At 45.4% G+C, this 13,873-nt stretch overlaps 1 protein-coding gene across 1 annotated transcript in view; it reads right to left on the bottom strand.

The window, feature by feature from the left end:
* The window catches only part of FREM1 (FRAS1 related extracellular matrix 1), a 684,067-nt gene that overhangs the window by 246,206 nt on the left and 423,988 nt on the right, over positions 1 to 13,873 (bottom strand). The window contains exon 23 of the mRNA XM_069238818.1: positions 1,889 to 2,030. Coding sequence (XP_069094919.1) covers positions 1,889 to 2,030 — 142 coding nt within the window. The remainder of the gene's footprint in view (positions 1 to 1,888; positions 2,031 to 13,873) is intronic.

Genomic DNA, 13,873 nt, shown 5'->3' with positions numbered 1-13,873 from the left:
ACAGAACTATATTATTTTGTTTCCTATGCAATATGTGAAGTAAATTAAGCAAGACAAAATATGTAGAGCTATTTATGTAGTCATTTCATAGACTTATAACTATTGCTTCAGGCCTTCAGCTATGCTTCTCTAGCTTTCAGTGCCATGAAACCTAAGCTGAACCTTAGACCTTAGACAAGTCTCAACAAATCTCACGTCTCAAGTTGCTTCAGACACTGGATGCCGGTTTAGTAATTGTAAGTGAGGAAGGGCCAAGACTGAATTTGATCAATTTATGTAGTGCGATGATGAGCAAAAAAATGACGGAATGGAATGTGACCGAAAGTCAGTTTCCCATAAAAAAGGTTGAGGACCCTGCAAAATGCAGAACACATAGAAAGAGGAAGTAAAGAAGAGAAATAAAGAGGCTTCTCCTTGTTAAGACTCACCTGGAGAAGTTTAGCATTTTAAAGTATTCCCTGTTCTACCACTAATGGTAAATATGGGAATGAGGCGAAATCCACTGGTGAATGTGTGGGAACCCCCACACTCCACCCATGGAACACCTCCCCAGGGCAGAGTAACACAAAGCAGCAATTTCCGCTGCATTGCTTTACTCTAGATTTAACAAGGTGGCCTGCCTGACTTGATCAATCTGATTTTAGTTTTTTCGCTCTTGCTGCGTGGCACAAGGGTGAATTCAGCCTTTCATAAATATGCCCCTAATTTAGTAAAAATGGTTCCCTGCACCTTGAAGCTGCTTTCAGGGTACACAATGCATGCTAAACAAATTCCTTAAAATATTAACATTCATTTATTTCCCACTCATGTGTCTGTTCGTTGTTCAACCTCATGTTGAACTTTCTGAGTGTCTGGATCTCTTGCCATGGGTGACTGTGTGCCACTTATGGACTGCCCGACAGCTGACTGACTACTGAGTCACATGGCTAGGTTTTCTGTATTGACATGAGAAAGGGATGCAGGGATAGTTTTTGCGTCATTTGATTTCCCTATAAGATTTTTCCCCCTTACATTTAGAATAAACATTGTTTGCTATGTAAGCCTTCATTCCTGGCACGTTGCAACTGCTTCTCCTGGTGAAATCTAGATGAGTAAGGGATTCCGTAGTGCCAGTTTCCCCCACAGCTTAGAATTCTGGTTTAGTTGTAAACCATGGGCTCATATTTATACTTTTTAAGCGCCGCATTTGCATCATTTTTTTAAGCAAAAGCGGCACAAAGTTGCAAAATACAATTGTATTTTGTAAGTTAGCGCAGTTTTTGCGTCAAAAAGCAGAGCAAACATGGCGCTAAGAAAGTATAAATATGGGCCTATAATTGTAAGTTTGTACCCCTTTTGTGTCAAAAGAATGACGCAAATGCGGCGCAAAAAAGTATAAATATGGGCCATGTTCGTCCTAGTTATCTTAAAAACGGCCAACTTACGGCAAAATGCATTGTTATAATATTGTCTATAGCTACTCATGGCATGGCAAGCTTCTTTCAGACAGTCCATCATACTTGTTCATCGTTGCTTCACTGCACATTTTCGAAGTCTGTTCCTCTGGAAGTCACCACGTGAGGGTGGGGTCAGTTACGCATATGTGGGGGAACTTGGCACAACATATTGCACAAATCTTTGTGAGTCTCTTAATACCTTTTATGAACCCTGGGCAAAAAGGAGTCTGTTTTTTTGCTCTAGAGTCTAGACGATGTTATTTGTGATGACTGTGGCCTCTCTAATTGGTCTTTAATTTTATAGTAATATTTATTAAGGCTACCAAGTTCACCAATGGCAGCTTTGAATTTGGTTCAACCTTTTCCAAGACTGCATTAAAGCCTCGAAACGTATTATTGAAAATCAGAATGAACATCACAGCCAGTTTATCATACCGAAGCAGATCACTCACCTTGATTTGAAGCTCTCCATTTTCAGGAAGTGTTTCAAATACATAAAAAATCTTTTCGCTTGGAGTGTCTTTATCTTCGGCTGAAAGCACCACACTGGAAATAAGGCATCTGTCTCCCATGTTCACCTCTATTCCGTTATTCCTGAAAGAAATAACACCTAATGTTATGTCATGTTTCTTCTAAAGCAAAATAGTGTGGCCAGATTTAATCTAATGCGTAAAATGTTATGCTGTACGTTATGCAGAATGCACTGCTTATAATTGTTTGGATTGTTAGTTCTGAGTTGCTCTGCTTGATGTAGACATTACTGACTGACTGACTTATACAAAGTACTAGAAATATGTGTGATTACACATCCTCCAAACGTGGTTGGAAAAGGTACATTGCATTGCACATCTTACATTTGTAAAGACAAACGGTAGCTCCTGTACTTTGTCATGTGATTAATGCTCATACCAAAGCCTTCTGTGCCCAGTACGAATACATTTGTAAACAATCCAACCCTAATTTTACACAGAGGCAGAATAGCTCCCACGTCCCTGGAATGTGTCTCCCACGAACCTGGACCTTCTGTTAATTACTAATCAGCGTTGATTCGTTGAATATGTCATTGCTGGATGGCTGACGCTCGAAGAGGAAATCAAAGCTGTATTACAGAGCTGGTGCTGTGAGGGCAAATAGCGTCCACATATCTTTTTACTGGTTTTAGTGTGAGTGGTGGTCATTGGAGGCATCAATGAATCTCCAGGAGTCCTGCCACTGTGAGATATTTGCGGAGGACTCTAGTTCTTCTCAGGGAGGAGGGATCCACAAAACGCCAACTCCACCAGCAGACATTTTGCCTGCTACAATTGTAGAGTGATATAGAAGCAGCAAAAAACATTGCTCGGTATATTATATCCCGTCCACTTGGCTAGAGAGGGATTACTTTCATTTATGTCTCTCTCGATAGGCTGTGCCATCTGAGGGAGTAAAAAGTAGGCAAAATTCCCCTGTGATTTCAAAGTTAAAGTAGTGGGAGATCAGCGGGGCTCAAGATAGCCATCTCCTAGTTGAACGCATTCATCCACTGTGCCACCTACCGGCCTTTATGAGCGTGCCTCGCAGAGGCACATTGACTGGTAGCATCTGAGGAGCTGCCTGGAGTGATAGGTGCTGCTTTGGCCACTTTCCATGGTTATAAGCACAAAAAGGTAAAGGAGAGGATCTGTGGCATGCAACACGTCAAAGCTTGTCCACTGTGCTGTCTTATGAGGTGCAGTGGCACCTTTTGGATGGCCTCAGTTGCTCTTGAGCTGCTGCCCCTCAGAGGATGATAACTCCTTGAGCAGACACAGCGGGGTATGGGGTAGCAGCAGGTGACCACACTTTCCACACTGAATCAATGAAACTGCTGAGGTATTGGGCCTTCGACCTGGATTGGAGGCTAACTTTTGGTTTTGGAGAACTGTCGCTACTAAGACCTCCACATCACACTATGGACCTTAGGCACCCTGATTCACACTCAGAGCTATTAATTCTCTGCATTTCCCCTGATGTTTGCGTTGGGTCACTTTAGCGCCCAGACTGAACAGACAAATGCGAGGAACTTGGACTGTCATGCCCGCCTGCGGAGCAGGCAACAGTTAGTACTACAGCACTGAGTAACTTGGACCTAATGGTTTAGACTAATTGGCTTGGACTTGGGACAACTGCTAGACACCTGGCCAACCCAACCTTTGTGAAGGCCAATTATCAGCATTGAGATCGGAGCTGTTTTCCACTGTTTCACTTGCCTAAGATACATGAGTGTTTGTTGTTTGGAGTCCAGGGACACCTTGTTGATGCCCACTATGCTGTCTACCTACTGTTGGAGCACATCATTTGACCTGCTAAAACTGATAGCTGACCTGGTGATATGGGATATCCTTCTTTCTAAAAGTCCTTGCAATGCTAATTAGTACTTCAACAACATCTTCTTGGCCATAGTGTAAGTTTTTTCTCAATAAAGGCATACAAAAGCTCACTTCCGTTGTGAGGTCGCTGCATTATCTCCTTTACTGCAGCATAGTTCCAGACAGTACATGTTGTGGAACTACATGACCCCTAGTGGCTGTGTGAATGATTGCCGTACTGTGTGTAATTCCCCAACTGAGTGTATGCTAGTGATTATCCATGGCTCAGCAGAGTTTTCTCTCGTCTGTAGTATGCGTTTGCACTCTTGGACCTGGTCTGTACAATGGTTTGCTATGTTGCATTGCTCACATCTTCCTTGCTCTCTGTGATTGCTCTACACTGCAGGCCCCACTCACAACTTAAAGCCTTACAGGGGAACTTCAGTGGAGGTACATTGACTATGATGTTCATTCTGACACTGATCCTCTCTCCCTGCTCCTCTGTGGGTGATTCTTTGGACTTAGGGACAAGCACACTCCAGGCTTTGTTAGCCAGTACGCCTCCAGGTGTCCTGCCTCATGATAAAACCCATCAAGTTCTCTCCTCCGAGGCTGTTGTGTGGAAGAACAAAGCTACTACTGGTAACAGGGATGAAGTGACACTAGAAATATTACTGAAGGAACTTGCTGTGATCACGTTAAAGATGGGGTTGCAATACATTATGGCAATGACAGGAGCGCTCAAGTCTCTGAAAATGGACCTGGCCTCTTTCCAATCTTGTCTGAACGCAACAGAGAGAAGGGTGATGATGATGGGCATGGGGTTGGACCACATAAACAATGGCCTTGACCTTGTATGTAAACTGTGGCTTATTCACCAGAAAACAATAGACTTGGAAGGCATGACCTCTAGATACAATTAGGCATCCATGGCAATCTATACTTGAGTATTATTACATTAGGTTTATGTCTCCTGCTGTGAAATGGATCTTCTTCAGGACCAGTACATCTGCCTCCTCACATGTCAAAAAGTAATTTTAGAAAGTGTTTCAAAGGGAAATTAAACATCTTCACAAATATGGCATTTTGTTTGTTGTGCTTTAGATCATAGGTTTTCTATGACCTGAGATTAAAGCACGAATTTCTTGTATTTTCCTGTGTCCTAGCTCATGATTCCCTCCCCAATTTCTGTTAAACCAACATCCCACAACTAAAACACCAACTTCACCACCAACTGAGATGAAACTTAATAACAAAATGCAACCAAAAAACTGTGTTGATAACTTTCCTTTGTCTACGCATCCATTCTCCTTCCTCGGGCCCCTAACTCCTTCTCAGTTCTGAGGCATCCTCTTGGCTTGTCCTGGTACCAACTTGTCATTTCATTTCTCTCTGGAGCAGCTGTGCAACGTATATCAGTGGCTCTGTCATTGTCCTTTTGTGTGGGAGGGTTCCTCTTTATCTAATTGTTGCCCTAAAACCTATAGGCCAACTTGAACTGCCTGCAAATGGTGCATTTTATCACCAGGTTGGTGACTGGTGACTTATGGGAAGATCCACCTCCCTTTGAAGTCCCATTTATAGGTTTTCCACCGGGGCATAACATATTTTTTTTACCAGATTCATCTGCGGTAGATCCTATAGCAGGATGATCTTGTCTTCTCTAAATATCAGTGGTGAGTGTTCCCTCGATTTGTGTAAGATTTCCACATTGTGCTGGCAAGAAGATAATTTACCACACTGTCCCTGGGACAAGCAGTCACCCTTCAACCTCAGGCCCATCCAATGAGCTTCTTTTAACTCTAATGGACTGCTCCCTCCTTGACCCAAAGAAATTGGCCGAACAGAGACTGAGCATATTACCAGATGTTCGAACCTTTTGCCTCCTTCCTTATGCTTCAGATTCTTCTTTTGTATCCACGTGCCCGATTCCGTAAATCCTCATACTGCAGTTGTAGCACCTACACTTGGTTGTCAAGAGCTCTAATCATCCTCAAATCGGAGGCACATGGTCTGTCAAAAAGTTCATTCAGAGTGTCCACTATTTTCATTATGCTTGTGCACAGCTGCTCCAAATTACATCAAATGGCTTGTATAGCTTCAATCAGGCTCCTTTTAAGTTCCTCCAACTTGTTGTAAATATGCCTTATTTTCACTCTGCAGCTCTTGGATGCAGGACTTAGATCACCTTTAGCGAGGCTTGATTCGTTCTATTTATCCATTATGGGCTTGGATAATGCTTCCATCTCTCTGTGTCTCGTTTGCATGTGCTTGAACCAGCATGAATACGTTTTCTTCCGTACATGTTACATCTATGAATGTTTCATTTGTTTTCCAGCAGATTCTGTAAGGCAGTGCGGCACGACTTTGATGACACTCCTTTTCTCAATTGTGGAATTTTTTCATCCCTCAGTGCTCATTCACCAATTGGAATCATTTTTTTATAGTAGTCATGTCTTCCCTCAGAGAAGTTTTAAGACAGGAAGTCATTGGAGGCAGCTGTCACGGCAGACCGAGACCGTGTGTGTAAGAACACTCCTTAACTTAAAGCGGCGGCCTATCTGCCACCCTTCCTAGGGCAAATCAAGTACCATCCCTGTAAGCCCAAGCTTTCATTATACTGTCTCCATTTGGCAGCTGTTTTCAGGTCCTCTAGTGTGTGAGAAAGGACGCATTTTGACATAGTTAGCCCCCCACTTTTTGCCTGGTATGTGATGCAGCCTAGAAGTTGGTAGTAACCAGGACCCCTGCTAACCAGGTTCCCTGGGTCAGATCTCTTTCCCTAAAACTGTTGTGATGCATAAGCACAATTGGCAACACCTTCAGCTGCCACAATAAGACCCTAGTAAATGATACACAGGAACCCAGGGCAGGGGGTACTACGGATAGGCCCTTGAGGTCAGCAGCACTGATTGTGCCACCCTCTTGGGCCATGTCTCCAGATGCACCCAGTCCTACCATTATAGGCTGAATGCTCTGATGCAAACCTAAAACACAAACTTGACATGGCCCACTGCCTGTGTTCTCTGTCCACTGTACACTGCATGCACTATGGGTAAGACACCCCTCTGGCAGGCCTTCCAGCCCTAAAGCAGGGAGCACTATACTGCATGTGAGGGCATAGCTGCATGAGCAATGTGCCCCCACTGTGTCTTTGCCAAACCTGGGACATACTGAGTGAACAGAGCAGCCATTGTAATACATGTGCTGGACAACCATGAGGAATCCACTCTAATCTAGGTGACTTCTGTAGCTGATAGAGCTTCCTCACAAAAATATCCTTCTGTGCCAAGACTGCCCTGACACAATGTTTCACCAAACTAAGGACAATGCTTAGCTAACCACATAACCTCAGCAGGTAAATCTCATTGTCCCATACTGTCTAAGCCATTCCCCCAGGATACAAAATGACCCAAACCGGAGGTGAAATCCCACTTGGTACCACTTTTTCCATGGCTGTCCTGAGGTCCTTGACTCTATGGTTTCCTTTAAAAAAAAACTATAGTTATCATTTTTTGTCATTTCATACATAGAACAGAAATAGTCCTGAATCTGGGGGTGTATTTAATCACAAAAACAGTACCAAACATTACAAGGATATTAAATTGTAGATAATGATGTGGTAGTGGCAGTAGCACAGACAAAAGGTAGAGAAGCATATACATTGTTATAAACCTGGAAATCGACACTGTGGAATGTGACCCGTGCACATGCATTAAGACCTCTGAAGGCTGTTAGGGATGGGGGTTACAATAGAAGTCAGGAGCTGGTCCTGAAGTGTCCAGGGTTAGCAGATAGTCAGTCAACAGTGGTTGCCAAATGTCATTTGGTTTGGAGGCCGGAGGTTGGAGCGCAGCCTACATTTCACTGGTGGTGTAGCAGTGTATGAGACTGCATCCAGGCGTTAGCCGTAGGTGAACATCTGCTACCATAATGAAGGGCAACCTTGCATTTAGCCAGGAATAGTGCAATGGCAGTGTACTGTTGTACACTGTTAAGTATGTCCTGCACATATCCTAGAAATGCAAGCAGGGGGTCTGGTTCCAGTGTTAGGTTGATCATCAAAGACAAGTGGCTGAAGATGTCTTCCCTAAAAGGTGCAATATGTACACATGTCCAATCCATTGGTCCAAAGTCTGCCCCATTAGTGTTATGTTTCAGGCAGCTAGACAGTTGTGTGGGGTCGAGCAGTGCTTGCATGGTGTGTGCGATGTAAGGCCTACTGAGAAATGTATAATGCAAGAGTTTGTGATGGTGACTGAGGGAGATAAGGCAGGTTTGGGCGCAACTAGCTTGCCATATTTTGCCGGAGAGGGGTCATTCCAGATCTGCCTCCCAACGAGCTCTAAGTCATACATCACGATTGAGCAATAGGCCTATGCTGGTATGGTATAATTTAGAGAGCCTAATCCTGTTACTGTCCGAGATCACAAAGGTAAACGGGGTGAACTCTGTGAGGTCCAGTGGGTACAAGGGGATCTGGTTGAGAAGGGCACTCTGAAGGCAGCTTACCACAAAGTGATCCACGTGTGTCCCTGTGGAAAGCCTGGCATCTTCTGTATAGAACACATGTCCATCTGGGAAAAGGTCCATGAGGGAATGTAGAGCAAGACGTGATAATGTATGCTGGACAAATTTTTCCTATTTTGGGGGAAGCCATTGATTGCTTGCCAATTGGATTGCAGGAGAGCAAAGGAACTCCCCTCCTAGTCTTGATTTAAGTTTCCACCAAGCCCAACTTGTGGTGGATAGGGTTTGGATATCTTTTTGGTTGTGGGTAGGCCGGCAGGAAGTATCGTGCTTAAGAGTAACGGAGCAGCTTGGTCTATTTCAGGCATGGAGTAGGGGTGATGGGGATCAGCATGGTACCAGTAGTAGGCAAACTGGCCCTGAGCAACCAAATAATATAATTGGAAATCGGGAACAATAAATCCTCTGCGTTTATATAGGAGCACCAGAGTATTCCATCCAATTGTGGGCAGTTTGCCTGTCCATTCAAGTCGCAATAGGAGCCCCCTCAGGATGGCACAAAAAGAGTTAGTGAAAGGGATGAGTATATTCAGGAAATAATGAGGGCACACAACCATTTTTATAATGGCAATACGTCCCATCACTGAAGGGGAAAGATGGGTCCAACCCTCCACCTGTAAGGTCAGTTTATCCACAGCCAGACTGTAGTTCAAGAAAAATCTTAACAGTGCAATTCTTAAAGGCTGCAATGTTATCCTATGGGAAAAAAAATAAATACTGCATACAGGTATAGTACAGAGACCTACGGGACCAATCTCCTGGACTTAAGGGAGGTATGGGGCAAGGTCCAAGGTAACACCAACAGGTCACCCCAGGTCGCACTGGAGCAGCCAGGTGCAGAGGTGCTGTAAAGAGTCATATGCCCAATGTTAGTTAATAGGGATTGGTCTGGTTGAAAAGAGGCTGCAGGTTAGGACCGGGGATAGAGTCAGGGTGAACCACCGGGTGGGCTCTGTTCTTGAGAATCTTGGGAACGTAGGGACACCCATGGTCATCTCCACCTCAGTTTGGGGTGTCAGGGTGCAGAGGGTTCTTAGACTGTTAGGTTTCCGTCACTAGCCACCGTTGCGGTGGAGGAGGTTAAGGACCGTGCTGGCATGTTGGCCCACTTTAACTCAGGCTAGGGGGCATGTCTGCAGTGATGCTGTCCAAAGTCGGGTTTTGCTGCTCCAGAGTTCTCTTCAGTGTTTCTTGGGTGCCGGCAAAGGTGCAGGAAGCAGCTCTGCTACTCCACAGGAGTTCCTTGTCCTGGGATGAAGTCTAGCAGTCTTCCCAGACGTTTGGAAGTTTCAGCAGCTGGAGGATAAGGCCTCTTTCTTGCAATTGTCAAAGTCAGCAGGCGGGCTGGCAGGGTTAGCTCTGAGTCCGTCACTGGTCTTCAGTTCTTGCCTTTTGTATCTGTGGAGTGCCCTTCTTCTCCAGGTCAGCAGGATCTGATTTCCTGTAGCAGGGAAACTCATATTGACCAGTGTCCAGCCCATGTACTTAAAATGGCTTCCCTGTTCATTTACTATGTCTAAGAATCGACAAAAGTGTAGTAGGGGTATATCTGCTCATGCAGTTATGCCCTAACATGTAATATAATGCACCCTGCCTTATGGCTGTAAGGCCTGCTGTAGGGGTGACTTACATATATTGCATGTAGTATTAGGAGACATGGGACACAGGCAATGTGCCATGTTGTGTTTTCAATTTCAGCTACACTAAGTCACACAGTCTACAATGGCATTCTGCATGTGCTAGGTGAGGGGTCCCTGAGGGTGGCACCATGCATGCTGCAGCCCTTGGGTACCCACTTTGGTACCCATGTCATAGGTACCAGGGGTATCATTTACTAGCGGCTTACAGGGATGCCAAAGGTTTTGCCAATTGGGGAACAATTGCACAGTTTTAGGGAAAGAGATCTAGAATTGGGGACCTGGTTAGCAGGAACCCAGTGCACTTTCAGTGAAAACTGCATCAATTGCAGCCAAAAAGTGGGGTTGACCATGTCTAAAAGGGGCACATTTCTACACCGTAGAGAGTCTGGGCTCCATGAGAGGGGAAATTTGCAAAGCAGCCGTTCAGTCACATCAGTAAGTAGAAACAGCTCAGACTTGGCACAATTAATACGGAGGCTGGAATAGCCATTAAATCAGACAATTTCGCAGAGTTGCAGCATCATGTTTTCCTTAGGATGGTGCAAAAATAACAAATTATCATCCATGTAAAACAAAAGTAGTAAAGGGCCAGGCCGAAACTGTAAGCCTTTGTGCAGATACTTTTCTTGTAGGTGGCATACCAGAGGGTCCATTGCTGGAAAAAAGAGCAACGGTGACAGGGGACACCCCTGTTGGGTGCCCTGGGTGGCTGTAAAAGGGAGTGATAGTGTCCCATTGGCCGTAAGTTGAGAATAGAGCAACATGGCCATGGATATAAAGCCACGTGGCATACCTAACTGGAGGAGCCATTGAGCAATTGCTGTTCGCATCTGTAAGCCAGACCATGGCTATCTTAGTGAGATAAGTGGCCAGTCCAGTGGGCTCCTCGCTTAGTTGAGAAAAATAGAGGCATGTATATTAACTGAGCAATTCAGTTTGGATATCTATGCCATCAGTCACCCTGCTTTCATATGCTTGTTGTAATTCCGGTATAAATGCAGAGTGGTCTGGCTAGTGTGCATCTCGGTCTTTCACCTTTGCCTTATTGGGGTGCCTTGGAATATTTACCCAAGTGATATGTTTCTTGCTCTGCCAGGTCGTGGAATTCAGTCAGTAGGGTAGTGCTTTTGAGTAGTCATGACTTATGAGGGGGCTGTGTGGCTTCTTTATCTAGGTTAGTCAGCTCTTTCTCAATGCAAGCCAGGCTATTGCGGATGTCTAGTATTACCACAGAGATGCATATGCCTCTGATATCAGATTTGAATGCCTCCCAAGGGGTGGCTTGTGACATGCCTGAATTTTTATTGAGTTCAAAGTATTCTATAATGGCGATGTGGAGTTTGGTTCGGAATTGCTCATCCTGGAGCGCCATGGCAGGAACACTCTACTGACGTTCAAGTCTATTCTTGTACAGTATATGTAGGGTCATCTTGACCAGAGCATGGTTAGAGAGGGTGAGCTGTAAGTGCGTGATTGAGTCTAGCCATGGGGTTAGAGTAGTGGATACAAGCCAATAAGTGACCAGTTGTTGTGTGGTGTGGAATGAAAATTGTACGCTGGCGTGGAAGTGTGCCCCAGGCACCAGGGGTGCCTGAGAATATAGGTATTGCAGATTTCATAGAGGATACTTTAAAAGCAGAGTTTGCCTGTTGGGCCAGGGGATGTAGTGTCTAAGTGAGGGTCTCGTAGCATATTGAAACCTCCACCCAGAATTATATGGTTGGCATCAATGTGGACCATCTGAGCCTGCAGTGATTAAAAGAGTTCTAGAGTGTCTGTATTGGGGGCATATACGTTGACAAGCAATATGTTTTGCCCGGCTAGGTTCCCAGCTAATAGTATACATCTGCCCCACCATCATTAGTAGAGATGGTGTGAGGGTGAAAGGGAAGACTTTTGTGAATCAATGTGCAGACCCCTCGCAAGTAGGAGTTATAACACAAAAAATGTTGGTTTGGGCCCCAGGCACTAGCATATGTGTGGTTAGTGCCCATGGGCGAGTGTGTAAACTGCAAGAAGGCTATCTGAGTGCCAGGTCTGGTGATGTACTGTAAAACTTGCTTTCCCTTGCGTGGGTTATTGTGGTCTCTGATGTTCCAGGATAAAAAAGTGATGTCTGTGGTACACTTCTCTCTGTCATTTACTAACTTGTATCAGGTATGATGCTGTGGTGTATGGGATGTGCATAGTGACACTGGAGGATGCAAAAAAAAACAAATGCAGAAAGCCCAGCTGTCATAGTGTCTCCACCCCATCCCACACCTAGCAGAAACATGCCTGTTGAATCCCAGATGAAATGACTATTTAACAAAATAGCCATCAGAAATTCCTATGTGGCGTACACCTCATTGGGGTAACAATGCCTCGGAGAATGGGCCCTAATGTGATAGTGTGCAATATAAGAAGAATGAAGATGGGTCGGATCCAGTGGTTCGTGACATAGACGTGTAGTTATATGGCAGCCAAATAGAGTTACATGAGGCGATGCAGAATTGTCATAACGGGGGGCACAAGGGTGTCATGGATAAGTGGCCTGTACCCGTGGAAAGCTTCAGACCGCTACAAATAGGCTGTCACTGGTGGTAGCTTGAGAGTCTGGAGGTGAGTGGTCTAGCATGCTGCGTTGAGATGAAGAACAATTCCTGTCTAGTTGTTTACAGAATGCAAGGGCAGCAGCTGGGCTGTTGTAGAAACAGGACCTGCCGTTAGTGTTAACACAGAGGTGGGCCACATACAGCATGCCATATCACAGGCCTAGATTTTGCAGTGCTGCCTTGGTGTCATTGATCTTGTGGCCTGCCTCTTGAATCGCCATCGTGAAGTATGGAAAAATGGAAACCGCTGTACCTTGCGACTGAAGTGGGCCCAGCTCTCTTGCCAGCCTTTTTTGTTGTAGTTGTCCAGCCGGTACAGGGCGGGGGCCAAGAGATTTGTGTGCATGTTCCACAACAAAGGTAGGCATGAAGTTTGGGTAGTCCACTATCACCAAAATGCGGATGTTGTTGGCGAGTCACCAGGTCTTTGTTCTTGATAGCTACTGTGCGTAAGCGGATTCTAATTTCTCCAATCTTGTGACATCACCATCTTCTAATCTGGAAATGCATCACTTTGTGATGTCTAGCATGCATTCTGTTTGTCCAGTAGTTCCCCCATGTGGTTGAGATGGCCACTGAGAGCATCAAACTGTGCATTTCAAGCCATCCTGGAGCTCTGCCATTATGGCTTCTACCCCAGACAGTTGTTCAGTGGCAGAGCCTCCTGCTGCCCCAGTCTCCATGGCATGCAGTGCTTTAGGGGTGTCAGTCACTTTAGATTTTTTGAAGGACAATTTGCATTGCTTGGGGTCACTGCGTACCATGTCTGGAGGGGAAGTATTGGATCTGGGGCCAATATGGATAAGGCAAAGGATGTCTCATTCTGCTTTTACAGAACAGCCCCAGAGGCTTGGGGGTGGTGTATGCCCATGGATATTGTGAGTGGCAGCCTAGTTGCCTCAGAGTATGTAGTCTACCAATCGGGCCAGAGGTGAAAAGCCCCCCAAATAAGGAAGGGCAGCCGCCATGACCCTCCAGGGGATAATGTCCTCGATTCTTATGGCCTGGCAATAATGAACCAAGGGGCAGAGGGCTGCAAGTATGACTGCATTTATGGAGAAGCAATGGTGCACCGCCACTAGGTGCAAGGCCATGTACAGTCTCAGCCTCGTTGCAGCATCAGGCATGGGAGGAGGCCACAGCGTCAGGCCTCAGTTCTTAGTGTCCACTGCAGGACTATGCCCCTGCCGGGCGGCCACATGTTCTCCAGGTACTCAATGAGTCCTCTGTACTGCAACATGCTGTTTGAATCAGGATGGCATCTGGGAGGCTGAGGGCAGCAGCCCTGTATAGCTAAGCTCAAGGCTCATTCGTGACGGCCTTGCCACAGGGTCCAGGGTGCATGA

This window comes from Pleurodeles waltl, chromosome 1_2, assembly GCF_031143425.1.
Source record: "Pleurodeles waltl isolate 20211129_DDA chromosome 1_2, aPleWal1.hap1.20221129, whole genome shotgun sequence".
Classification (NCBI taxonomy): Eukaryota; Metazoa; Chordata; class Amphibia; order Caudata; family Salamandridae; genus Pleurodeles; species Pleurodeles waltl.
This window is presented reverse-complemented; position numbering and strand designations above follow the sequence as displayed.